Genomic DNA, 27,018 nt, shown 5'->3' with positions numbered 1-27,018 from the left:
TTAGGCGCGTTCGTAGCAGACGACAGCTTCCTCCATGAATTGTGGCTGAAAGATGCATTGCAGAACCTAAAACAAGACGAAGGTATTAAAAAATTTTAAAATTTTGTCATTAAATAATTTTTTTGATACAAAAGTGCTTTTTGAGTCATTTAAAAAAATTATAAAGAATTTTTTTTATCTTTAATTTTTTTTTAATTCAAAGCAAACTATGGTTAATAGTTAAAAAAAAAAATATATTTTTTTTTTATTTTTTTTTTTTTTGAGAAAAATTAAAAAAAAAATAATTTTTTTTTTTTATTTTATTTTATTTTTTTTTTAATAATTTTGAGAAAAAAATATTTAACATAAAATAAAATAATTAAAATAAGAAAAAAATTATTTAAATTTATTATTTCTTTAATTTTTTTATTGAAATGATATTAAAAAAAATGAAAAAATAAGACATTTAATTTAATTGAAGCACAGATATATAGAAGTCGTTTATTTAGTAAACCAAAAAAAAATTTTTTTTTCATATAGAATAATTTTTTTTATTAAAATATTTAAAATATAAGATTAAAAAAAAATAAAATTATTAAAAAAAAAAATAAATTTTATTAAAACAAAATTATAATTAATTTTTTTTTTTAAATATTTTTATATAAAACTTAAAATTTTAATTAATTAAAATATTTTTTAAATTAATACCTAGGTAATATTTTAAAAGAATTTTTAAAATTATATAATTAATTTTCAATAAATTTTTTTTTTATTATTTTTTTTTCAAATTTTTATTAAAAATTAATTATATAAATTTGAAATTTTTTTTAATTTTTTTTTTGTTTTAAATTTATATTATTAATTTTAAAAAAAAAAAAAATAAATAAAAAAAATAATATTTTTTTTTAAATTTTTATTGCAAATTAATTTTATAAATTGAAAATTTTTTTTTTAAATGTTTGATATTTAAAAAATATTTTAACTAATAAAAATTTTTATTTTTTTTTATTTAAATACTAAATATTTTCTATTAACAAAATTAAATATTATTCAAGCAAAATTTTAAAATAATTGAAGCTAATATTATTATTATTAAAATTATTATGAATTTTGGTTTAAAATTGAGTCAAAAATTATTTTTAGTATTTTTTTAAATAAAGAAATTTTTTTAATACAAAAATTCAATAGAAAATTTTCCTTCTTTAAACATTTTACGACCCCATCGACGATCAAAACCGATTTTTTTTTATTTTCAATTCAAAATGCCTTCCTACAAATTTTCATCTAAAATATGTATAATACCTTAGTAGCAAATAAAAATTCTATTTTCTTACATTTTTATTATTTTCCTATGTTATGTTGAATGCTCTTCCTCCTTATACACACACATCTCGAAGGAAAGCGACAACAAGGTGTATTTATACATGTGTTCGAGAATTCTTGCGATTCGTGCGAGACAAGACAATATAATATCCTACGAGAAAAAAAAAACATATATTAAAAAAGTTTGTGTGTGTGAACATTTTAAATTATTTTCTCCGATGTATGCAGTTTAAAATTGTATGCTAATTTGACCACAATTTGTTTTATTATTCGTCTTGTGTGTGTGTCTTGCAATGTGGTGCCAAGGAGATTTTTCCGTATGGGAGACAAGGCATGGAAATAAATTCAATGAAATTGCTTGCTCTTTAAATTAAACAGCAATTTAATATTGAACAAATAAGAAAAAAAAAGTTTTTTTCGTGTTTAAATAAAAAAAAAAATTTTCTTCAAGGGAATTTTTTTTTTTGCACACGAAAACACATGTGGTCAACTTATTATTAATAGAACAGAAAAAAATATTGGGGAGTTATTTAAAAAGAAGTATTTTAGGGGCTTTATCTCTCCATCGCTTCAATATTTGTTCAATTCGACAAACAAGAAAAAAATTGGACTAAATCCAATTTTAAAAAATTTTTTTTTAAGTGCAGATTTTTTTTTATTTTTCTTCTTGAAGGAAAAAAAATAAAAAAAAAAATAATTGAAAGAGGATTAAAAATTCCATTTAAGAAAAAAAAATAATTGACGATGATTATCTTTAAATAAAAAAAAATCAAGAATAAAAAATGATTTTTCCCGAGAAATGAGCACGACTGGTTGATTGTGCAGCCATAAAAATAATTCAATTGGCAATAATTCGCTTTGCACATCATTTAATATAAAAATAATTTTCTTGTATTCAATAAAATCAAAAATTATTTATGAGAGACTTGTGTTGTGTGTGCGAACTGCAAAAATAAGATTTCAATAACAATAAAAGTGTGTGGAATTCCTTATCTTTTCACTCCAGACATTTATTGGAATTAAATGTTTTATTTGAGATTCAAATCAAATATTTTCTCGAGCAACATTTTTGAGTTACAAGAAAACATGGGAAAAAGGGATGAAAAACCACAAAAATTTTCCATGTCACTCTTTATTGAGAGAGAAAACTGTTTTTGCGGTTACATTCAAAACTTTTAACAATCGAAAAACTTTTGTTAATCAGACTTTGTCTCGTTCTCGGAGAGACATATGGAAGCAGAATTAAAAACAATACAAAATCCACAAAAATATTTCTCGCACAGATTTATTGCAAAACCAAACCAATTTCTCTTCTTTTTCCCTTTTTCTCTCTCTCTAAACTTGTGATTTTTTGCATAAACTGCCTCTTTTTGTTATCAATATCTTCCTCCTTTTTATATCATTTTCTCACAAAAGTACATTCATTTATTTTATATTATTGGGCTTATTATGGGTAAGTTTAAAAACCACAAAATCCACATCCATTTTCTGTTATTTGTCTGAAAATAAATAAACTTTTGTTCGGCCTGTTCGGTGTTTTTATGCAAATTTTTTTTTTATTTTATATAATTTTAAACTCACATCGCTCTCGGTGTGTGTAACTTCCACATTTGAATGAAAATATAACATTAAAAAGTAAATACCTCTAAGCAGTTATACGAAATTAATCATATTTGATTAGAAGAACGCACACATTCATCTTCATCATTCATCATCATCATCATCCAATTTTATCTCGGTACAATTTTTGATCAAATATGCTGCAAAGCATGAAAGAGGATAGTGTATGAGCTCGCCAGCAGGATGCGAGCTAAATATATATCAAATTAGTCATGCAGTTTGATTTTACATCATCATGTGTGTGTTTGCACTCCCCATTTTATGATGTTTTATGAAAAGGTACGTGATGATGGGATTTTACGAATGATTTTATGAGGTTCTCAGTGAAATTTTGGGAACATTTATTTTTTTTTGAATATTTGAACTTTTTTCATGCATTTAAGTTCAAAAGAATTAATTTTTTCTCAATAATTCACATAAAATGTAAAATTTTTTTCATTTGCCATAAGAGTTAGGGCCTTCAGGATATATTTTTCTGAAAGAGCATAAAAATTGCAAGAAAGTATCGGTAGACTTTTGAATTTTGGGTTATCGTGAAAAAATTTAGTCAACCTGAACCTCTTTTCATGCATTTAAAATTAAAACAAATAAATTTTTCTCAATAAGTCCCTGAAAATGTCGAATTTTTCTCATTTGTCATTAGAGTAAGAGACTTTAAGGTATATTTTTCTGAAAGAGCATAAAAATTGCAAGAAAGTATCGGTAGACTTTTGAATTTTTTCTAAAAAATTTTTGTCATAAAGGTCCCATAAAATGTAAAAATTTTCTCATTTGTCATAAGAGTTAGAGACTTCAGGGTATATTTTTCTGAAAGAGCATAAAAATTGCAAGAAAGTATCGGTAGACTTTTGAATTTTGGGTTATCGTGAAAAAATTTAGTCAACCTGAACCTCTTTTCATGCATTTAAAATTAAAAGAATTAATTTTTTCTCAATAAATCCCATAAAATGTAAAATTTTTCTCATTTGTCTTAAAAGTTAGAGCCTTCAGGGTATATTTTTCTGAAAGAGCATAAAAATTGCAAGAAAGTATCGGTAGACTTTTGAATTTTGGGTTATCGTGAAAAAATTTAGTCAACCTGAACCTCTTTTCATACATTTAAAATTAAAAGAATATTTTTTTGTTTTAAAAGTTAGAGACTTTAGGGCATATTTTTCTGAAAGTACATAAAAATTGCAAGAAATTATCGGTAGACTTTTGAATTTTGGGTTATCGTGAAAAAATTTAGTCAACAAAATACCTAAACCTCGAAAAAAAATTTTTCTAAACAAATCATGAAAATTCGTATTTTTGAAATTTTTTGAAATTTTTTAAAATTTAATTAGAATTTAATTCATTAAGAAAGGATAAGGTTTGGCGACTAATTTTTCACCCAAAAGCCTAAAATTAAAATTTCTAATGACTGCACTAATTCTCATGTTTTCCTCCAACTAATCTTTCCTGCAAAAGTTGACCATCTTAAGCTTAAACCTCGCTGATCCAATTAGTTCCTTACATTAATTCCCGCATTGTTCCGACACAATGTTAACAAACGTCGTCGTCGTCGCATGGCATGACCGGATTAATGCAACAAGTATTTTTTATTACTTTTTTTTTCATTCAAATGTTTTTCTGCCGACAAACAAATGAAAACCCAACCAACCGACGCATTAGTGTTTATTTTACCTTAAATATCCCACGAACCTGCTGTGCGTAATGAAAAATCTGTTTGTTGTTATCATTATTCGTTTTTTTTTTTTTGCTTTTAATAAAGCATTACAAAAAAATGCGGAGCAGGAAAAAAAACGAACGAACGAACACGCAACAATAACAAGGACAACAAATATCAGATATACAAAACACGAGAACGAGAGAACGAAGCGACTTATGTAAGAATATTAGACGAGTAAAAACGAGCGAACAACAATATCATAAAGCCATAACATGTTTCATTAATTTTTTATTTTCTCTAAAAGCTTTTTATTTAATTGCCAATCATTTTATGTTACCGCGTGTCGTCGTGTCGTGTCGCCCCGGCGTTATATAAATACGCAAAAGGTGGTCTGTACGCACATGTGTAATTTGATTGTTTCGTTCACATGTGTTGCTGCCTTCGTCGAGGTACGATGTTGTTGATGATGATGACGACGACAAACAATGGTTTTGTCGTTTTAATCGAGGTAATATCCGTGTGTGAGTTAATGTAAATTTAGTTTTATGAAGTGGTTCAGAGGAAAAAAAGTAATTTGAATATATTAGAAAAAAAATGGAATAAAAACCTTCACGCGTCTTTTTCTTTTTGCTCATATATTTTTATGAAAGGAGAACTAAAGCAAATACAGAAAAAGATTAAGAAACCAGAAACATTAAATTTATCACCGTTTTGTACAGCCCTTTTCATATTTATTTATATTTCTTGTCTTGGCACATGCACATTTATCGCGCGTTTCTTTGAAAAAAAAATTTGGGCTTTTGATGGTCTGTCTGTTTCATATAAAAATTTAAAAAAAATAATTTGTAAATAAAAATTTATGCATTTTTTAAAAATTAAATAGTTTTATTGTTTATTTTAAAAAAATAAATTTTTAATATTAATTTAATTAAATTTAATATAATTTAATTTTTAAATTAAAAAATAAGAAATAACAAATAAAAGAAAAAAAAAATAAATAATAAAATATGAAAAATTAGAATTTTTTCTATAAAGTTTCTTTTAGTTTTCAAAAATGAATGATTAATTTTAATTTTTTTTTAATAATTATTAATAAATTAAAAAATAATTAATAAAAGTTATAAAATATTATTACATATTAAAATATTTTATTTTTTTATTATATTTTATTTCAGAAAAATATGAAGAAAAATTTTCAGGGTAAGTAAAACATTAGTAAATTATATTTTTTTAAAGGTCAAACTAAGTTCAAGCATCAAAGGATCATCACAGTTGTTAAAAAGACGGTTTGCTCAACTACACCTGTAAAGGATCTACGATCATCGACTTGAAAAAAAGTGCAAATGAAACTACCTTCTCTTGCTCTTGATTGATTTAAAATGTATGTTCAAAAAATTTTTGGCCAACAATACAATGGATTAATATCAGCTATGTAAAAATAATTTAAACCAAGGAAATTTTTAAAAGAAAAAAAAGAAATAATCGATAAGCATTTTTTGTTGGCAATCATACTACTTATTGAAATTTAGTCAATCGATATGATGGAAAGCTACTCTCCGTGGATGAGACTTAGAAACAGAATGTTTAATATGGTTAACTTTTATATGAAGCAAATTATTGACTCTGCTGGAATACTTCTACTTTTTGTTTTTAAATTAACAGAATTTTTAGAAAGAATTTTTAGCTTTATAGATAAATTTTTATTTTTAAAGAATTTTTTTCTCGTAAAGTTTATTAATAATTTTTAAATTAAGTAAAGTTCAATTTAAAGAGTTTTTTTTTAAAGAAAGAGGCATTTTAAAAAATTTTATTTAGATCTTTAGATCTTTTAATCTTAATTAAATCTAAAAAAAATAAAATAATTTTAAGATTTTTTTTTAATTTTTTAAAATTTAATTTATTTGTATTTATTTAAAAAAAAAATAAGATTCAAAAAATTTTTTAAAATTAAAAAAATATTTAAATAAAAAAATAAAATAAAAAAAGAATTTATTTTATAAGTCACATAAATATTTAATTTTTTTTAATCAAATAACATATCTCTAAAAATATCAATATATTATGATATAATTTCATAAAAAATTCAAAGTAGTTCAAAATTTTGATACAAAATACTAAAAAATACTAAAAAATCATTAAAATTTATAAAAAAAAGTAAAATTAAAAAGTTTTGACTTTAAAATTCAGAAAAAAAACATTTTAGACAAAATGCGCTCATATCGATCACAAACCACAAAAGCCTTTTATAATTTCATCTAGTTGTATTTTATATCGCAGACTCATAGGGAGTCGAAAAAAATGCACAAGTATTGCTTTTTTTCTTGGTTAAGTTACGCTGCTGCTGCTCGTGATGCAACTGAACAAAAAAAAAATAATAAAAAGGTGAGAATGAAAATTGTTAAATTGTACCGTGGTGAGCAATAAAAATAAATTGCGTTGAAAATTTTTAAAATTGGAATTTGTTTTAACATTTTATGTGTGTAAATGTGTGCATTTCTACGTAATCCCGACAAAACATCTCTCTACAACAAATACACGGGAATGCATATAAAATAGAATGAAATAACAATGATTGTAAATTATCTGGCGACATAGAAGGAACAAGAGGGAAACATTATTAAAATATTAAATTGCTGCGCAACATTTATGGTCGAAAAAAAAATCTTGTATCGAATGGAGATTTCTGGTACGTCGTAAGCTCATTAACGTCAGCTTAGACGAGAAAATCTTCGATGTAATGCCAATGCGAGGCAATTACAATCCATCTCGTAGGTCTGTCAAGTGAATTGGGAGCGAAATCCTCCTACGTGTAAGTGATACATCACTCGCACGTGAATATTTAATCCCTAAATAACGAGCAATTTTGTGCGAAAACTTTTCCAAGTACACAAAAACAGATAAAGTCATCAGTGCGGTAAGATCATGTCTCTGGCCTGGCAACAACAGAAACGTTCTCGTCCTACGAGAAAACTTGTTTCAAATTAATTTTTTTTCTTGCTTTGCGTGTTCAGCGCTACATATGTTGTTATCGCCATCATGCCATGCTTGTAAAAAAAAACTAAACAAAACTCTTCGCTTTATTGAATTTTTAAAAACTTTTATATTGTCATTTTTTTCATGTACACGGAAAAAAATATTAGAAAAAAAAAATAATAATTGCAACACGGTGTCGCTGTGGGAAAATCTGATATCAATTCTGAAAAATAATTATTTTTTTTTGTTCAACTTTGGTGTCGATAAGGGAAGAAGACGGAAAAACCAGCAATAAATGATAAAACTTGTAATAATAATAAAATTACAAAACAATTTACAAAAGTTTTGAGTTTCTTCTGGAATGCAAGCAATAAAAAAGAAGAAAGTTTTGTTGATATTTATTTTCGAGATAATTTTTTTCCCTTCTATTTTGCATGAAAATAACATGCAAGGTCAAGGTTTATGTTTTAACTTGTTTTTACATTTTTAATTACTTTTTCAAGGGTTTTCGTCTTGAGAGACGTTCTTAACAATTTCTGATGAAAACTTGACTTGAGACAATTTAAAAAATCTGAACATCGAGGTTAATAAAAAATTTAAAAAATATATATATTTTATTATATTTTTTCAAAATATTTTTGGGAGAAATTTTTTTATAATATTTTTAATTAAATTAAATTTAATTTAATTAATTAATTAATTTTTTTTAAGTAAAAGTATTAATTTTTAAATTAAGTAAAGTTCAATTTTAAGAGATTTTTTTTTCAAAGATTTTTTTATGCCTTAAAAAAAAAAAAATTTTAAAATAAAATTAAACTTTAAGATTTAGATTTTTTAATCTTAATTAATAGGCCGCTAAAAAAATCAAAAATATAATTTAAATTTCGAAAATTAAATATTAAATAAAAAATTTTTAAAAATTTTTCAAAAATGGCCGTTTTCAAAAAATGTTTTAAAAAAATTTTAAAAAAAGTTTTAAATTTTTTAATTTTTTTTTTTAATTTAATTAAATTTTTATTCAAATAAAAAAAAATAAAATTCAATATGAAATTTTTAAAAATTAAAAAATATTTTAAATTTTAAATGCAAAAAAATTTATTATTTAACGTTTAAAATTATTTAAAAATTTTATTCATTTTACCAAATTGAAAATAGTAAAATTAAATTTTGGGCCCCCCGATTATTTTTTTTAAATTTAAATGAAAATCGTCAAAAAAAAATTTGAAAATAAATTTAATAAATTTTATTTTTAAAAAAAATAATTAAAATTAAATTAAATTTTAATTTTTAATTATTAATTTTTTATAATTTTTTATTTTTTTTAAATAATTTAAATATTTTTTAAAAATATTTAAGAAATTTTTAAATTAATAAAAATAATTTTAATTAAATAAAATTAATAATTACTTAATTTCGTCTAAATATTTATTTTTTTTAAATAATTTAAATATTTTTTAAAAATATATTAAAATTTAATTTTCTTTATTTTTTTTAAATTTTAATTTTAAATATTTTATTTCAGGAATTTTAAACGTTATCAATATTTAAAAAAAAAATATTTGATAAAAAATAAATTTAGGTCAATTAATTTAGAAAAAAATTTTTTTTTTCATCCTTCATTAAAAAGAACTTTAGTCGATTTTGTTCAAAAATTTTAAACATCATTCTAATTAACTTCACTGCAACTTAAACTTTTTCTCTACAAAGTACTGCTCACGTGTTCTATCTCTCTTTTTCGCCAAATAATCATCTCAAATTCCAACTTTTGCGCAAACTTTTCTTTCAAAGCATCTCACCGTTAATTACAAACGATTCATCCTCCGTAGCATTCACCGAAAAATACGTGTGCCAAAGTAAGTAAATATCAAATATGTGATCTAAAATGTTTCTAAATCATGTGAGGTATACATACACTTTTCCATGCCAAAAACCTCTTCTGCTGCTGCTTTTTTCTTCTTTTTTTTTGTACACACAAATTATTTTCGGAAAGACGGAGAAAAATATACGAAGAGAGTAATTAAAGGGTAAAACTTTTCACAATTTATACTTGCAAATAATAATAAAATTCTCTACCTGACTTGTTTGGTCTTGGCTTTACAGAGGGAAAAGTGCATGCGAAAAATATACAAAAATAAAAAAGCTCGGAGAAAAAGAAATTTGTTTAACGAGTTTTGACAAAATAATTATGTGGCGTGAATTTTTTTTAATGTTCTACTAAGTTATTCTTAATGTTTGGGAAATTTTCCGGATGCTTTTTTATTTATATATTCTTTTACTCCGTTTTCCGTGTGTTGAGATTAAAAAGCGGAAGTTTAGTAAATGATTTTTTTTGAAGTAAAAAATTTTAAAAGTTTCAAGTGATTTTTTTGTAACATTTTTAGAGGCAAAAAGTTACAATCATTAACGATGCATGTGATTAAAAAGTAATTTTTCTCAAAAATTTCTCACAAAAACATCAAATTAAGGCGAAAAAAGTCGACGTAAGATGTTACCCCGAGGAAAAATTTGATACAAATGATAATAAAAGAAATCAAAAGTTTCTTCGTGTCTCTCTTCTAACCACATCATTTTGTGATTTTGACAAAAAAAAAGACATTTATGATAATGGCGTGTTAACGGAGGTCCCTAAGCAGTGCTTTGGTCTGTCAGTAAGTCAGTCCCATCGCACGAAATTCAGGACATTGTAATTTTCACTTCTGAATTGCTATCATCTGGCACACAATAAAACACAAATTAACATTATTATGGACGTCATGAGGCAGAAACAAAGAAAAATTTGTGAAAACAAAAAAAAAACGAGGATAACTCGAGTGAGAGATAAGAAACACGAAAGCAAAAGCACGAAGAAGTGAACTGACAAAGTTCATGCATGTCAAGAATCAATTAAACTCTTGTTTGCCTTTATTTTTGCAGGCGTTCAAGACGCAAACGGAGTGAAGATCGCTCGCAAGTGATATTAAAAGTAAACACCTTGCTATGCGATGTGTGGATGTGTTTCTATCAAATTCAATTATAATTTATGTGATGTGTTGACCAAATGGAGCGAAAATTGGTAAGTTTTACTTTTAAATGGAATTTTATTTTTTTTATGCAAATATCAGAAGATAAAGTTAAAAAAAATTCTATATTTAAAAAAGTAAAATTTGATTACTAAACAATAAAAAACAAAAAATTCGAGAAAATTAATAAAAAAGTTATATTTTTTTGACAAAAAGTTTTTTCAGCTAAAAAATTTCAAAAAATTGCATTTAGAATCTACAATTTATAAACGAATAATCTATTTCAAAAAAAATTAAAATAAATATTTGAAATTAGAAAATGAGGAGTACAAAAATGAGAAATTTTAAATTAAATATTTTTTTTTATTTTAAAGTTTCACATTTTTGTGCCTTCTTCGAATTCTTAATTCTTAATTTTTTCCATCCTAAAATATTTTAAATTTTATTTAAAAGTAAAGAAGAAAATTTGAAGCTTTTTAATTGAGGAGTTCAAAAATGAAAAATTTATTATGGAAATTTTAATGAATTTAAATAACGACTTTAAAATTATTAATTATTTGTTTTTGTAAATTTATTTAATATTTTGAAGAAAATAAAATAAATATTCTAAATTTTTTTTATAATAAAATTTTATAAAATCAAAGTAAAATTTTTAATTCAAAAGTTTCACATTTTAGTACTCCTCAATTCTCAATTTCATTTTTTTTTCTTTTTCTTTAAAAGTGTGAAGGAAATATTTTTCATTTAACACAAATAATGAATAATTTAATGAAATATATAAAAATTGGAAAATTTTTTATTGAGATTTATATGAAAAAAAATCATATGAGATTTATAAAAATTATGAAAATCTATGAAAATTATTGAAATAAAAAAAAATATATATTTAGGTAGGTACTAATTATGAATTACTAAAAATCAAAAAAAAAATGTGAAAATTTTATAACTAAATTGATAACGAAACAAATATTTTGAGGAGTACAAAAGTGTTAATTATTTTTTTTTATTTAAAAAAAATTATATTTTATTTTATTTAAAAAAAAAAATGAATAATTTATTTGTTTTTTTTTTATTTTTTTCATTAAGTTAATTAATTTTTAATTTTTTTTTTTTGTTTTATTTTTTTTTAAATTTTATTTTAAGTTTAATTAATTTTAATAATAATTTGGTATTTTTTTAAAATTTAATAATTTTTTTTATCAAATTAAAAAAATAAATATTATAAAAAAATAAGAAAAATAAATAATTGTTAAATTTACTTCTTTTTAAATCACAGTATTTTCAAGCAATATCAACTATTTTTATATTTTAGAGGTGCAACGTGTTGAAACTTTATACCTATCGCGTCGATGGTTGTAAAAGTGCATTCTTATCTCATATTACCAATCAAACATGATTTACGAGGAATTTCAACGAGACCCATTTTCTTCTATTAAACTCTTATCACATTCTCGAGATCGCGATGAAAAAAGATGATGATGATGAAAAAGTGTTTCTGTTTCCTTGAAAATTTAATTAAAATATGCATAAACTCGACATTAATTATTGTTTTATTCATTCCGCATGTTGCTGGAAGCCCGACAGAAAAAACGGAGGAGAAAACACAGAAAAACAATAACTTTTCTTGTAATTATAGGAAGCTCCGTATTTAATTTCAATTTTATTAGTTGTAGTAAAAAGTTTGAACGCAAATGAATTGCCCATTCGCACGCAACATTCAAAAAGACTCGACTTGTGTTGTGCGAAGGAAACATTTTACAGATAGAGTCATGCCAGCTATTAATATTTATTTGAATTTGCATAACATATGGCACTTTATATTTACTATTCTTTTCACACTCGAAACCCACACACAACCAAACAATAAAAAAAAAACAAGTAAACTTATCCCTTTTTCTATGGTTTTGTTAGTTAGCTGGGTTATATATTTATTTAAATGACACCTTTTTACATGTCTTGGCTGGCTGCTCGGTTTTGTGTGATGGAGTGAGTTGCGGCAATTGCATGGGAGTGCAATAAAAACGAGGTGTCATGGAGTGAAAAGCGGTTTTTAGTCACTTTTTCTGCTTCAAGAGTAATTTATTGAGACAAGTTGCCCAGACGTGACAGTGTTTTGGTGAACTTTTTTTTTCGTTTATTTGATATGGCACAAAGTTCAATATTTTTTTATCTTGAAATCTAACGAGTTTTTTTTTACTGTGAAGGTAGATTTGATGATGAGATGAAGTGACAAGGAATTTCCTTTTAAGGTTTCTTTTATTCTTTTTTTTTTATTTTTTTTAATGTCACAATAATTGACCTAAAAAATATCAAATAAAAATTTAAAATATAAAGGATCTATAAAAAAAAATTAGTTATATATTTTTATTTTAGTAAAAAAAAAAAATTTTATAAAAATATTTTTTTCAATCTACTTTTGAATAAAATTGTATAAGAAACAAATAGAAAAAAAAATATGTTTTTTTAAAAGAAAAAAAAATTAATAAAAATTTAAAACTGAAATTATTTTTAAAAAAATAAAATAACTTTAAAACAGATTTTTTTATTTTATTATTTTTTTTAAATAAAAAATGTTTTTTTTTAAATAAAAAATATTTTTTTTAAAAGTTTTTTTTTTTTCAAATAGAAAAGCAAAAAAAATTGGATATTGAAAGATTCTAAGCTAAAAAAATAAAATAATTAATTAATTTAATTTTGAAAAAATCAAATATTTTTTGATTAATTTTAAAATTTGAATTTAAATTGATTTAAAAAAGATTTTTTTATAAAATAATTATAAGAAAAAAATTAAAATAAATAATCATTAGAAGAATTTATTGATTTTCATGCCTAAAAATATTTTTCAAAAATTTATTTTTAATAAATGATTACTTCAAACTTCAATTTTTGTGTCAAAATCCCTTAATTTTCCATAAATTTAATTTTTTAAAAAATAAAAAGAATAATAATACCTAAAAAACAAAAAATTTAGTTTAAAAGTTGAGAAGTTTAATTTTTATAATTTTGCTACTGGTTATTTAAAAAATTATAAAAATGATTTCCTTAAATTTCATATAAAATTCTTTCTATTGATAATCACTCAAAATTTCCAACAAAACCTAATCTCATCAACATTTGACAGCTTTTTCCTTTTTTTGCAAAATTCACACTTCAATTTTCTGCCACTCTCGCATTGAAACAATTTCCTCTTTTTTCAACTGTTTAAAAAAGGTGTCGAACCCCTTCATGTCGTCCTTTCATCCAAGATGCACTTTTCAACATAATAAAAAAAATCCCGGCATAAATTTATGCACACATTCACATGTCGACGCAAAAGCATGAAAGAGCCAAGTTTTCATCACACGCCATGAATAGGAATGTCAATTAGCTTCCTTTTCACAGGAAAATATAAAATTTTTCCTTAGAAAATATACGCAAGAGACAGGTAAATAAATGATAAATATAAATAAAAGAGTTGATTAAATATATGCAACGTGTGTCCGTATTTGCTTTTGGGGAATGTACCAGCAAAGCAGTCAACATTTCTCTTGCTCTTAGTTGAAGCTTAATGTGCTCTGTGGAGTGAAAATGAGAATAATTTGACATTATTGGAAAATTTAAATCAATTTTTTATGAAATAATTTGAAAATAAATTAAAAGAATTTCAGAATTAATTTTAAAATTTATTATTTAATTGATGAAAATTGAACTAAAAAAATATTAAATTAAATATAGTTCATTAATTTATTAATTAATTACTTTAAAAAAAAATAATTTATATTATTAATTCAATTTAAAAAATTAATTAAATTCAAAAAAAAAATTAAATTTTAAAAATTAAATAATTTAAAAAATAATTTAATATAAATATTACTTTTTTAACCAAAAATTTGAAACTTTAAATAAAAATTAAAAAAAAAGTATTTAAATAATTAATTCATAAAATTTTAATAAATTAATAAAAAAATAAAATAAATAAATAAAATTAATCATTAAAAAAATAATATTAATAAATTAAAATTTTTTTTCTAAATTTTTTAAATTAATTTGAAAATAAATTTTAATTTTAGTCAATTTAAAAAAAAACAATAATAAAAAAAAATAAAAAAATTAATTATTTAATTAAAAATTAATTAATTAAAGATTAAATTTTGAAAAAAAATTCTTTTGGTTTCTTAAAATAAAATTTTAATTTTTTTTTAATTTGACTTTAGAAAAATTAATTAGAATTTTCTTGAGTTGAAGTAAAAATGCATAAAGTCGACTTGAAAAATTTTGCAGCATTAAAATTATTAAAGAAAGTCAAAATAATCCCTATTTTGCATCGTAGTGCCTTGAATATGCATAATAAATAATTTTAACGGTAGCAGAAAAATTTTCACATTTCGTTTAACTTTTGCTTAGTTGCTTGCTTAATGACATTATTTTCTTCTTGAGTTTGTCGCAAAAGCAAAGAAAACCGATGGTAGAAAATTTTATTTGGGTTAAAACAAATAGAAAAAGTTTGTACGGGAAAAGTCAATGGATGCATGATTCATGTCTCAATTATAAAGCAATACATCCAGTCGACAATCCCTCACCAGAACTACTTATGTATTCCAATCACTCAGAGTTCCTTTACACAACAAACTTTTCTTCTTCGTCTTCGTTTTTTCTTGCAGGCATCGTCCACACATGTAACGCCGTCACATAAATACTTCATTCCCTCTTCTGTTTCGTCGTCTTCTTCAATATTTTAACACAAATATCCGAGAAAAGTTTTCTTCTTCTGTTTTTCTTTTCATTTTCACATCCATAGGCTTTTGGGTTTATCTTTTATTTGATGTACAAATAATTCACTGCGAAGCCCGAGCATATTTCGTCTCTTTTTTTTCCATTTCAAGACAACCTCGTGTAAATGCAATTTGTGGGTTTCCCTCATGTCACGAGTGTGCTACAGGGAGACAATTTCTATTAAAAATTCAAAATGTCAATAAAAATAAAACTGGTTTCTTGTCTTTCTACAGGATTCCGTGCAAAAGACAACTTTATGAGGACATTTCGGTATTTCACCTTCGAGCCATTGTAACCGCGGCGCCGCACGTTTAGAGGAAAACCATAAATTTCAATGCGAACAAGACGCATGCTCACCATTTTCTCTGATAATCTGTTGCATGTTGTTGCCATCGTCGATAAATAGTGGGAGAAATTTTCCTCTCTTTTTTCCGTGTCTTGGCTTTGCTGATGCGGAATGAAGTGTGTTGTGTGCCGTTGTAATAAAAAGGAAACAAAAAAATGTAAATAAATGTAAGTACCATCATTGTCTGGTTTTGACGGTGAAGTAATTATACACCATACACATGCTACTTGCGAAATTTTTTTTTGAACATCTTCAAACTTCCGACGCGTCAAAGTTTATTCAAAGCAATCTGTTTTTCTCGGGTGATGAAATATGCTCTTTAAAAGTTCAGAATAATTTACATAAACCTTTATTAAAAATTAAAGTCAAATGATAAACATTAAAACTTTTACTTTTTAATTCAATTTACTTTGATTTCGTTAGCAAAATATTTTGCGTAAATTTAGAATAGAAAAAATAACTTATTTACATTAATTTATCTAAGATTTGTTTGACTTTACTTCATATAGCTTATAGCTTAAAATGAAGAGAAAATCAACAAACTTTGACTTTAATTTTTTTTTGTGTTTTAGATTATTGGGCCGATCTTGCCTGTACTGCAATGGCAAGCCAACCCGTGACAAGGGCGAAGCAAGCTTCTGATCCACTCGTCGAGATGCAAAAATCAAGTTAACATTCTTAGGCACTATGTGCCTATTTCAGATGTTAAACTGAAAAGAACAGATACTACACTTTGATCTTAGCCGTTAGGCCGAGAAGCGATGCCGAATTCAAATTTGACGAAAGGATTTAAGGTTTTGCGGTGCAATATGCATTTGCGAAATATGACAAACTATGGTAAGGAATTTCGGGTTTTGCATTAAAACGTTTACCTGTGTACAGAATAGAACATGTGTACGTTTAATGTGTATTGTACAAGCTGTACGGTAATGTACACGTTAATTTTAGAATGCCTTAATTTGCAGAAATTGTTCTAATTTGAAACTTGACGTATGCGATGAGAAATGTTCTTTATGTGAGCGCATTTCTTATTAGATTTTTTTTATTCATATAATTTTTAATATTTTAAATTATTTTATATTTTTAATTTTTTAAATTTTTTAATATTTGATATTTTTAAATTTTTTTATATTTTTAGTTTTATATCTTTTTCAGCTTCTTTGAAAATTTGTAACACTGAAAATTTATTTCATAAATTGGAAAGACTAATCTCTTAGAAGTAAGTTTGTCAGACAATGAAATGAAGGCGGAAGAACGTTAAGATTATCGTTTGTCAGAGAAAGAAGACCTCGTGTGGGAAACATAAGTATTGGATATGTTAAACTTCAATGCAAAAGTTCAGATTTCGCCTTCACTGAACTTGAATGTAAATACTACAAGATGAGCTGACTGGCTTTATTAAATCGAAGTTCTACGACTTTCTTCTACTTACATGAACTCCTTTGTCTCTGGCAAGTCAATTTCGATGAGGCGAAGCAAACATAAATGTTTAATGTTAAGTCAACAGATAAAAACATTCTTTCGATAAACAACAACTTTTACCGAATGGTTGAAGAATTTTCAATTATTATTTCCTAATGATAAATTTAAATACAAATATTTTAATTAAAACTTTGTTACAAATATTATTTAAGCCAATAAGACAATTAATTGTTGACCAACAAAAAAAATTATATTGAGCCAACGTTTAACAGACAGACATCACAAACCATTGAAACTCGTTTTTTTTTCGTGAATGTCTTTAAAATTAAAAAATAAATTTTAAAACGAAAAAAAAAACAAAAGCTAGCAATAACAAAACAATTCTTAATACTTTTGACGATATGTGACAGAAATGCAAACAAGTTTATAACATTTCGCGTCTTGTTTCTCGAGATCATTACAGAATATTCAATTACATTATTTACCTTCTTCCTTCCCTTTTTTATAAATTCACATCTCGCTGCTGTGTCCAAATACTCTCGAGAAACTCCTTTCCCCTTCACATTTTCTCGCATGAAAACATTCCTTGGCTGGAAGAAAAAAAAATTAAGAAAATACTTGCATGTCTTTTGTTCAAAATATGTGAAAAATTAACACAAATAAGAGATTAAGATAAAAACGTGACTCGAATAGCGAATTTTCTCTCTCTGACACGGCACAAAATAAAAATTAATAGATATAAAAGTACAAATTCATCTTTCGTTTTTCTCGGTGTCCTTGTTATTATTATTATCATTAGAGAGAATAGAGAGGATTGTACATCAGATGGCAAGTGCATGCCAATGAAAATTAATTCGATTTAAAAATTAGAAAACATGATTGAAATAATAAATTTTTCTCGTCACGGGGTTGGCAGAATAGTACAACATAATAATAAATAAAAAAAAAACGAAAGAAATTGTTCGTCTCTCGATCTCTCGATGGTAAGCTGAGTGGATTATTGTTGCCATTATTTTATTACGTTCAAGTTGATTATTATATTCCGGATGAATATTAATGATTAAGTCACTGTTTGTTACATTATTATGTCGGACATTTGACGTTACACACCCAACGAGAGACATTTCCAAGTGCGTGACCGGATATTGAATGTAGTGTAATTTTGGGCGATTATTATGTTTTCAAGATATGTCAAAAAATACAAGAAAAAAAGTTAAGGTACTACGAGTTATTTATCGAAAATTAATCAGAAAAGGCTATTTTAATAATAATTTTCGAAAAATCATAAAAAAATATTTTTATCAAAAATTTCATAAAAAAAAAATTATAATTCACTAAAAATTTATAAATAATTTTTTTTTTATACAAAATTGAGGAAATTTCCTTCATAAATTCAAAATTAAATAAAAATGACATTTTTTGCTGTTGAAATAATAATTTTATTTATTGTTGAAGCCCAATGCAAGTAAATTTCTCGGAAAATTAACATTCTTTCATATTTTTTGTCAGAAAAAAAAAATATTTCCCGAGAATTCACAAGTGAGAGTGTTGAAAAGTTTTAAATTTATTCAAAAGTTAGACAATTTACTTTATTTGCCACATAATCAACAACACAATAACATATTTCTGCAAAAATATTTGTGTCGAATAAGTTACACATAATTTTTACATTCTTTCAAGCTCATGGTCCCAGGGGAAACTATTTCGTTAGCATTGTTGTAAAAAATTCTTGCACGAAAACGAACTTTGGAATATTTCATCAGGGGAGCGAAACTTTGTCCGTATTTATTTAAGAATCGATCAAAAAACGATATTGAAGGCGAACAATATTTTACACAAAATAAAAAAAAAATAAAATATATTAATGTCGAAATACGAGAGATCGAGGAAGTACAACGCCAGCGATGAGAAATTTATTCAATTTGTATCAAATTTAAATATTTAATAATAAAATAAAGTACACACAGAGCAGCGGAGGAGGAAACATCGAACAGCCAAGTCGAGGACGACGATATAATTTTCCAATAGATTATTATTCAACCATTTTATTATTACATTTTTTCGCTTTTTTTTATTCTGTGTTATCATCGTTCATTTTTTCATTTTATTTTATTATCAGCACGGTCGACGTTTTGCAACAATTTTTGCTCCATACAAAAAGTTATGCGAGATACTGAGCTGATTTTAAATTCACAACGCATTTTAATATTCGGTTTTCAATATTTTTGTCCCTCTCTTCGTGTTTTTTTTTTACATAAACTAAGACCTTTAGATGATGAAAAAGGAGAAAAATGGATAAGGGAAAAAAAAAGTTAAAACGGAAGATTGTCATCTCATTTAGCATTATAGTGAACTGAAAAGAGGATGTCAGTGAAACCAATTTTTTTTCGGGTAAGTCAATTTTTTAAATTGCTCTAAAAATTTAAAAATAATTTTCCGTGATAGAATATTATTTTTTTTTTATTATTTTAAATATTTTTTTTTTTGATTTTAAAATATTTTAAAAAATATTTATTAAAAATTTAAAAAATATATAAAATATTTATAAATATTAAATAAATATGAATTTTAATAATTTTATTATATTTTTAATATTATTTAATTTTATTTTATTATTTTTTGAAATAAAATTTATATAAAAGATAAATAATATTAAAGAAAAATATATAAAATTTTAAAAAATTATTTTTTTTAATTATATAAATAAAAATACTAAACAAAATAAAATTTAATAAAATAATTTGTAAAAAAAAATATTAAAATTTAAAAAATATTAAAAAAATTATAATATATAAAAATAAAGAAATTATAATGTTAAAAATTTTTCAATAATTTTTGAGCATTTAAATTTTTAATAATATTTATTTTTAATTTGAATTAATTAATTATTTGAATTAATTTGACTTTTATGTCAATTCAAAAAAATGACCGTTAAAAATTTGAAAATCGTTTTTTAGCTAATTCAAATAAAAAAAATTATAAAATTATAAATTTTAGAAAATAATTAATCAAGTATCAAAATATTTTTTTGCCAAATTTATTATAATTTCATAAAATTTTTATTTTTTTTTAAATATTTTTTGAAAGTCAAAAGAAAAAATTGAAACAATTTCGCTCATTGCTCCATCCTTATATTCTGAATTTTCCGAAATAATGCGTTTAGTGGGTGAACCAATAAGGTTAAGCAGCACAAAAGGTATGACAATCCAATTTTCATGAGAAGACGAAAAAAAGAAAAGAGGGAAATAATGTATTCCTTAGTCAATTTGCTTTTTTTTGTTGGTTCTTTTTTTTTGCCTTTACAAGGTTAGATTCACGACTCTAATACAATATATTAGTAAAACAATGGAATGAATGAGGAATTTTTCCATGCACGAGCAAATTTTAAAGGAAAGTAACGCGCGCCGCACCGCGTGTTGAATGTCGTCATGCCAATATGCGAAAAAGATAGAGGAGTCTGGTACGCGCGACGTGCCTTTTTATTGAGTGACACAGATACTCAAGGGAAAATAGAAGATAATTTCAATGGTAAAAATGGTTTTGTCGCTAGTCGTTTATATTATTTTTTTTTTCTTCTGCTTCCATTACGTGTGAGTGGGACTCGAGGAGTATATTATTCATTTTTTCTCCTTATTATATTACTCGTTGTTAAAATACAAGCAAAGGCACGTTATTTGGAAGTTATTGCAATAAGACGTTGGAGAACGCGAGACAACGAAAAAAATGATAATAACGAAGAAGAACAAAACGGGTCGACGAAGAAGGAAAATAATGATGGTTTGATTAAATAATGAGAGAAAATTCTTGTCTCGTTCATGTTTTGCATAATTTTTTTTTGCTCATCGGAGAATTGTGGGAACAGTTAATAATATTTAAAGGTAAATTTTTTTTGTCTCTAATAAATAATTTTCTTTCTCTCTTTTTACAGAAAACTTATAGAAAAAAAAATAATTGGAAATTTCCCCAAAGTAATAACTAGCGCCATTGTTGCGTCGAGGGTCATCATGATCGAGGAACATGACACAATCAAACATATTAAACGAAAATTAGAGGCTTCCATAAGCAGCTCCATTAATCATATACGAGTTTTCCTCTGTTCAAACAAATATTAAAAGTGACGTTAATCAAACAAAGGTAAAGAACGACGAAAAAAACGGCATTAAATTAAACATAAATCTATTTCCCACCTACAAAATTATTACATCAAACACCAATCATAATAACATAAAAAGGGCATTTCTTGTATATTTCTTCCGAAAGTCGTTGCTACAATGTTAAAAGGCTTTGACGTGTATTGACGTTTAACTGTTTGTTTATGTATGGATAATAACAACGATTTGATCAAAAATACACAAATAATGTACATGAAAGGAAAAAAATTTGCTAAAAGTCATCGGTTAACAAGGTAATGACTAAAGTGTATTTACAAAGCCTTTCAAAAGTTATTTTATTCAAATGACCTATATATATGTTATAAATTATAAATATATAGAAAGTACTATAATATAAACTATACTATATAGTATATTTAGAATATATAGTATAAAAGATTTTTTTAAATTTTTGTAATATGGATAATAAATTTAAAAATTTTATATTTTCTTACAAGAAAGAATAGAGTCATATGGAGATAAGAAGCAGAAAAGAAGATTTTTCAATATTAGACTACCATTTTACATTAAATTCTTAAGTAACTCATGAAACTATAGAAATTCTGTTAATGAGAGGTATTATTCTGGAGACTATCAAAAAGGGCTCTTTGGCATCAAGCTAACAAGATGAGACTTATCATTTACTACTTCCGAAAAATTAATGGAAATGAAATATTCAACATTTTAGAGATAAAAAAGGCATGCTACCCATTTGCTGTTGGTTATGAGTCGAGTATCTCGAATGTTCGCTATTTACGTTGCTCTAAGTACTTAAAAATTTTTAAATTAAAAAAAAATTAATTAAGACAATCCTCGCTGATGAGCCTCAACAGTTACATTTTTCAACTCGATGCAAGAGCAGTTTCAGTTGCATAAATTTTGAACCTTTTAAAGCATCAAAAAATAACAATTTGTTGAGATTTTGACCATTTAAAGAAAATGTTAGTTTGGAAGTTCATAAAACTGCTCCCAATAATTTCGTAAAAAAATCTTCAAATTATTCTTTTTGATTTAAAGACTTTTTAAATCCATTTTGGCGCCTTTTTTCATTCTTCAAACAGAATGCACTTCCTGAAGTAAATATCACCAAAAATGCCTCGTGTGTACAAAGAAGTACCATGTTGCTATTGTTATGGTAGGCTGTTGATGAAGAAAAAAAAAAAGAATAAAAAAACAGCTTCATTAATGAAATTAAACAGTTACAAACCGCAAACAATAAAAATGTTCTGACAAGTAACATGCGAAAGGTGATTTAGACGGTTTCAAAGTTGGTAGGGAGAGTTGTCGAAAATATTAATGTTTAATGTTGCCTTTCTTCATGCTCCAAAAATACAAAAAAAAAAAAAACGAAGCGAAAAGGAAAAGTGGCGTGATTGTGCTTTATTATGCCGCCGTTTTTATTGTGTGAAAACAAAAAAGCTAATTTAGTGACATGCAAATAGTCGGATGATTGGATGGATGAGGAAAAAAATGAGGGTAGAAATTGAATGGATTTTCGATGAAAAACAATAAACAATAAATTGATTGAGACTTTTATATTGAAAATAATGCGCCACAAAAAAAGGAGATATATTTATTGACAAACAAACACGTCAAAAGATTTTCCTTGAATCAGTCGCAAGCACGCGATGGATTACCAACCGAAAAAAAGCTTGGAAAAGAGAGTGAAATATATGTTGGTTGGAATGAAAAAATATCAAAAGAAAAAATATCAAAGATTTTTGAAAGTTTTTAATTTTTTTAAATTTTAAATTTTTTTTTTAAAAATAAGAATCTCCTCGATTTGTTTCAAAAAAAAATTTTAACGATTTTTTTTTTTTGTTTTTTGAGGATGAAATTTTTTTCTAAATTTTCCTGAGTTTACTAAATTTTTTTAAATTTTCCATTTTTTTTTAAAAAATCATCCAAAATAAAAATTAAATTAAAAAAAAAATGGAGACAATGGTTTATTAGGTTTTTTAATTATAAGGATGAAAAATTCATAAAATTTTTAATATTTTTAAATTTTCAAGTTTTGTTCAAGTTCTTCGTTATTATTTTTTTAAATATTGTTTTTTAATTTTTTTTATTTTATTTTATATTTTTTTATCCAACATTTTTTTTTTAATTTTTTTTATATTTTTTTATAAATTTTTTTGTTATTTTTTTTTAATTTTTTTTTTTGTATATTTTTTTTATTTTTTTAATATTTTTAAGTTTTCAAAGCTCAAACTCTAAATTTTTCATAATTTTTGAATGAAAGCATATGAATTCACGTAAATTTCCATTCATGTCAAACATTTTCAGTAAAAAGCCAAATTTTTCCTTGAAATACGAAAAAAATAAGAATTTACAAACATTTTGGATTAAGGGCTTTCTCTTGAAAAAAAAAATGTAATAATAATAACGGCGTGATAAACGTCGAAAAATTCTCGTCTTTTATTTTTAGCAACAAACACTTTTGACACGCAACACAACGGGGTAAGATGACTTTTTTGATCCTACATGACGCGTATCCTTTCATACTGCAAAAAAAACTGTTGTCAGTCAAAATTATGACATTTTCAGATTATTATTATTGCGATACATGAACAACACATCAAGGAAGAGGTTTTTTCCCTCTTTTTTCTCTCTCACATTTTAACGTATAAAGTGAATGAGGTCACATGAAAACCGGTTGTTGTGTGTTTGTAACATTGTAGCACATTTCATGCTATTTTATTTTATTTTTTACGAGATCCTTACATGTTTTTTTGCTAAATTTTAATGTCAGCCGCATGCTGTGTAAGTACGCCGTCGTCGTTTGATGTAAATACTATGTGCAACTGTTCAGAACGAAATCCTTTAATTTAAAAAGTACGCGCGTTATAGAGATAAAAAAAAACATGGCAAGATACCGACACGCCGCAGACAAAAATGTGCTGTAAATAAAATTTAGAGAACAAAAATTTTTCTCTATTCGAGGAATGTTTTTCGGTACGTGGCAAAAATGAAGGTAGGACATGTAATTTGAATGTTCGTTCGCATTTTTGAGTCAAGAGGCAACAAAAAAAAAGGAAAAAATGACATGTAGAAATTTCTACGCAAATCATTCACAGCTTTGTGGGATGTTTATAAGCAAAAAAAAAATTTTTTTTTTGTGTTTTATTTTGGAAAAGTGTGCAATAAATTGCCTGCTGCCTTATTATTAAAATGTGTATGGCTTCTCGCTGCGTAGGTACCTATTTGAATGAATAAGAGATGATGAGATAATTGAAGTCAGTCAAAATGTCATTCATTTATCATTTATTCAAATATGCGTGGTTTGGTTGCGTTGTTAGTCGTCACCGCTACCGTGTGTGTAAAAGGGGTTAATAGAAAAAAGGGGTTTTCCGTGCTAAAAATGAATAAACGACAAGCACTTCAGAAAAAAGGTTTTTCGTATTTTTTTTTATTATATTATAGACATTTGGTGCTGTCACGGAAATTATATATACACATGTGTCAACATCAAAGTAACCCCGATGGAGTTATGGCAGCACGCACACAGTGAGAAGGAAATTTACGTCAACAGCAGATTTTGCCAAAGGTTAATTTTGTGGGTGAAATACAAACAGGTGAGTTTTTAAAAATTATTTTTGATTATTAAGCTTATATTCGAATAAATATTTTTTTTAATTTTCTAAAATATGAAATTGAGTTGAAATTTTTTTGATATTAATTTTTTAATTTACCTATTTATTTATTTTTTTTAATTTATTTTTTTAATTATTTAATAATTTGTATTTATTTTGATTTAATAAATTTTTTATATTATTTTTTTAATTATTATAAAAAAATATTATATCAAAAATCTTATAATATTTCTTTCGATTTTCCAAATTTTTTATTTATTTTTTATTATTTAATTTTTTTATTTCTTTAATTTATTTGTTGATTTAATTTATTATTATTAATTTTTTTTTATTATTAAATAATTTTTATTTTATTATATTTAAAAAATTTAAATTTAAAAATAAAGTTGTATCAAAAACCTTACAATATTTTTTTTTTATTTTTCTAAATTTTTATTTATTTATTTATTTATTTTTTTTTTATTTTATTTTTTTATTTTTTTTTATTTTTTAAATTAATTTAAATTAATTAAATTTTTATATTATTAAATTTATTAAATATTTTAAAATATTTTATAAAAACCAAAAAAATATGACTTTCAAATTTTCACAGCTTAAAATTCAACTAACTATCCCTTAAAATCCTCCAATAATCCTTTCCATCCGAAATCTCTTCCTTGCGTAAATAAAAACGGTGATGATGATAATAAAAGAGGAAAGGTACTTAAGTATTTCGAAATAAATTAACAACTCTTTATCATCCATATCACACGCCTATAAGTTATAAATTTCATCCCTCTCAACACACATAAATATTAACTATTTATTTACCGAGAAACCACTATACTACATCGAATATCTCCCACACACGTACCCGGAGCTCAATTGATTTCATCACGCAACATATCAACACTTGATTCGTGCCGAGTAGAGTAAAAGAAAATGAAGAAAAAAAAATTTTCACGCATTTAAAGTTTTCTCGACTATTTTACGAGCCAAACCCTTTTTTCCATGACTTTTAATATTTATTTGGACCTTTTCAAAAACACACCTTGATAAAAATTTTCCATTCATAGATACATATATTCCGATGGGAAAACCGCAGAAATGATGGCAAACCAACGCCATCCATAATGTGTAACCCACTCATGTTTACGATAAACACCTTTCATAAATGAAAACGAACGAAATAAGTAAATCAAATCAAACGGTACGTCCATCATGTTTCTATGCGTACGGAGCTACGAGACGAGAACTTCATATCCGATTTCTATTAATAAATGTCAGAAAGTACATTTTGCATTGTGTACCTTGAGCAATAGGGTAAGTACTCAATTTCGGTAGATTCGTCTTTTAAAACTTTTTTGGAAAAAATTGTACTTTAGAAAGCTTTGTGAAAGTTTTTAAAGTATAGAAATCATTTTTAAAACTTAATGAACCTTCTTTAAAATTTGATCGTGGTTCTCATTGTAATATGGTTCTCTTAGATAAAGAATCCTATTATAACCAACATCTTAATATGCCATGTACCCTTGTTTTTTTTGTCGTTCTGAAGAAAATTTGTTGATGCATCATAATTGAGGTTGATTTTAAAATTAAATCTAAATCATCGAAGTTGATACAAAGTTTCCTGTGGATAAAACTCGAATTTTATCGAATCGTTCTTTTAAATTATTACTTGAAATTAGTTCATCAAAAGCAATGAGGAACGTACTTCTGTATTGGAGGTTGAAGTTGTTCGAGTTGGTAAGCAATATATTTTCGTTCTTGAGCAAAGTCTGAATAGTATAAAGGAAAAGATTGAAATGATATTATATGAGTTCTTATTTTCCTTCTTTGATACTTCTATGTAATGATATCGATTAGGTCATCCTCAAAATCATCAGGAGCCTTAAAATAAATTCAAACTTTTGTTAAAAAAAATCTCGTTATCAGCTATCAGCACGAAGCTTAAAGCTTTCCTATAACTCCCGGACTTTATTTTCTTTATAAATATTTTAAGTTTGTTTAACTTCTTTAAAGATTGTTAAATATGAAAAACTTCAAAGCTTCGCCAAAGATATTTTTTTTTCTACAATTCATTTAAATTTTTGCAGAGCTTCGTTATTCGTAAGGTCATTTATAAAATCTAAAAAAAAAAATTCATTAAAAATTTTTATTGAAATTGAATACTCACCCTATAACACTCCTCTTATGCATTTCCAAACTAGGCAGGCTCACAAAATCTCCC

At 24.7% G+C, this 27,018-nt stretch overlaps 1 protein-coding gene and 1 non-coding gene across 2 annotated transcripts in view; both read right to left on the bottom strand.

Annotated features, from left to right (window-relative positions):
* LOC134828438 (transcriptional repressor CTCF-like) overlaps positions 1-27,018 on the bottom strand; it is a 30,057-nt gene continuing 3,039 nt past the window's right edge. Inside the window, exon 2 of the mRNA XM_063841415.1 lies at positions 1-66. Coding sequence (XP_063697485.1) covers positions 1-66 — 66 coding nt within the window. The remainder of the gene's footprint in view (positions 67-27,018) is intronic.
* On the bottom strand, positions 16,215-16,406 carry LOC134832947 (U2 spliceosomal RNA). Its single transcript, XR_010162104.1, has one exon. It is a non-coding gene; the product is annotated as a U2 spliceosomal RNA (small nuclear RNA).

Source organism: Culicoides brevitarsis, chromosome 2, assembly GCF_036172545.1.
Source record: "Culicoides brevitarsis isolate CSIRO-B50_1 chromosome 2, AGI_CSIRO_Cbre_v1, whole genome shotgun sequence".
In the NCBI taxonomy this organism is placed as follows: domain Eukaryota; kingdom Metazoa; phylum Arthropoda; class Insecta; order Diptera; family Ceratopogonidae; genus Culicoides; species Culicoides brevitarsis.
The sequence above is the reverse complement of the archived record's forward strand: the minus strand, read 5'-3'. Positions and strand labels throughout refer to the sequence as shown.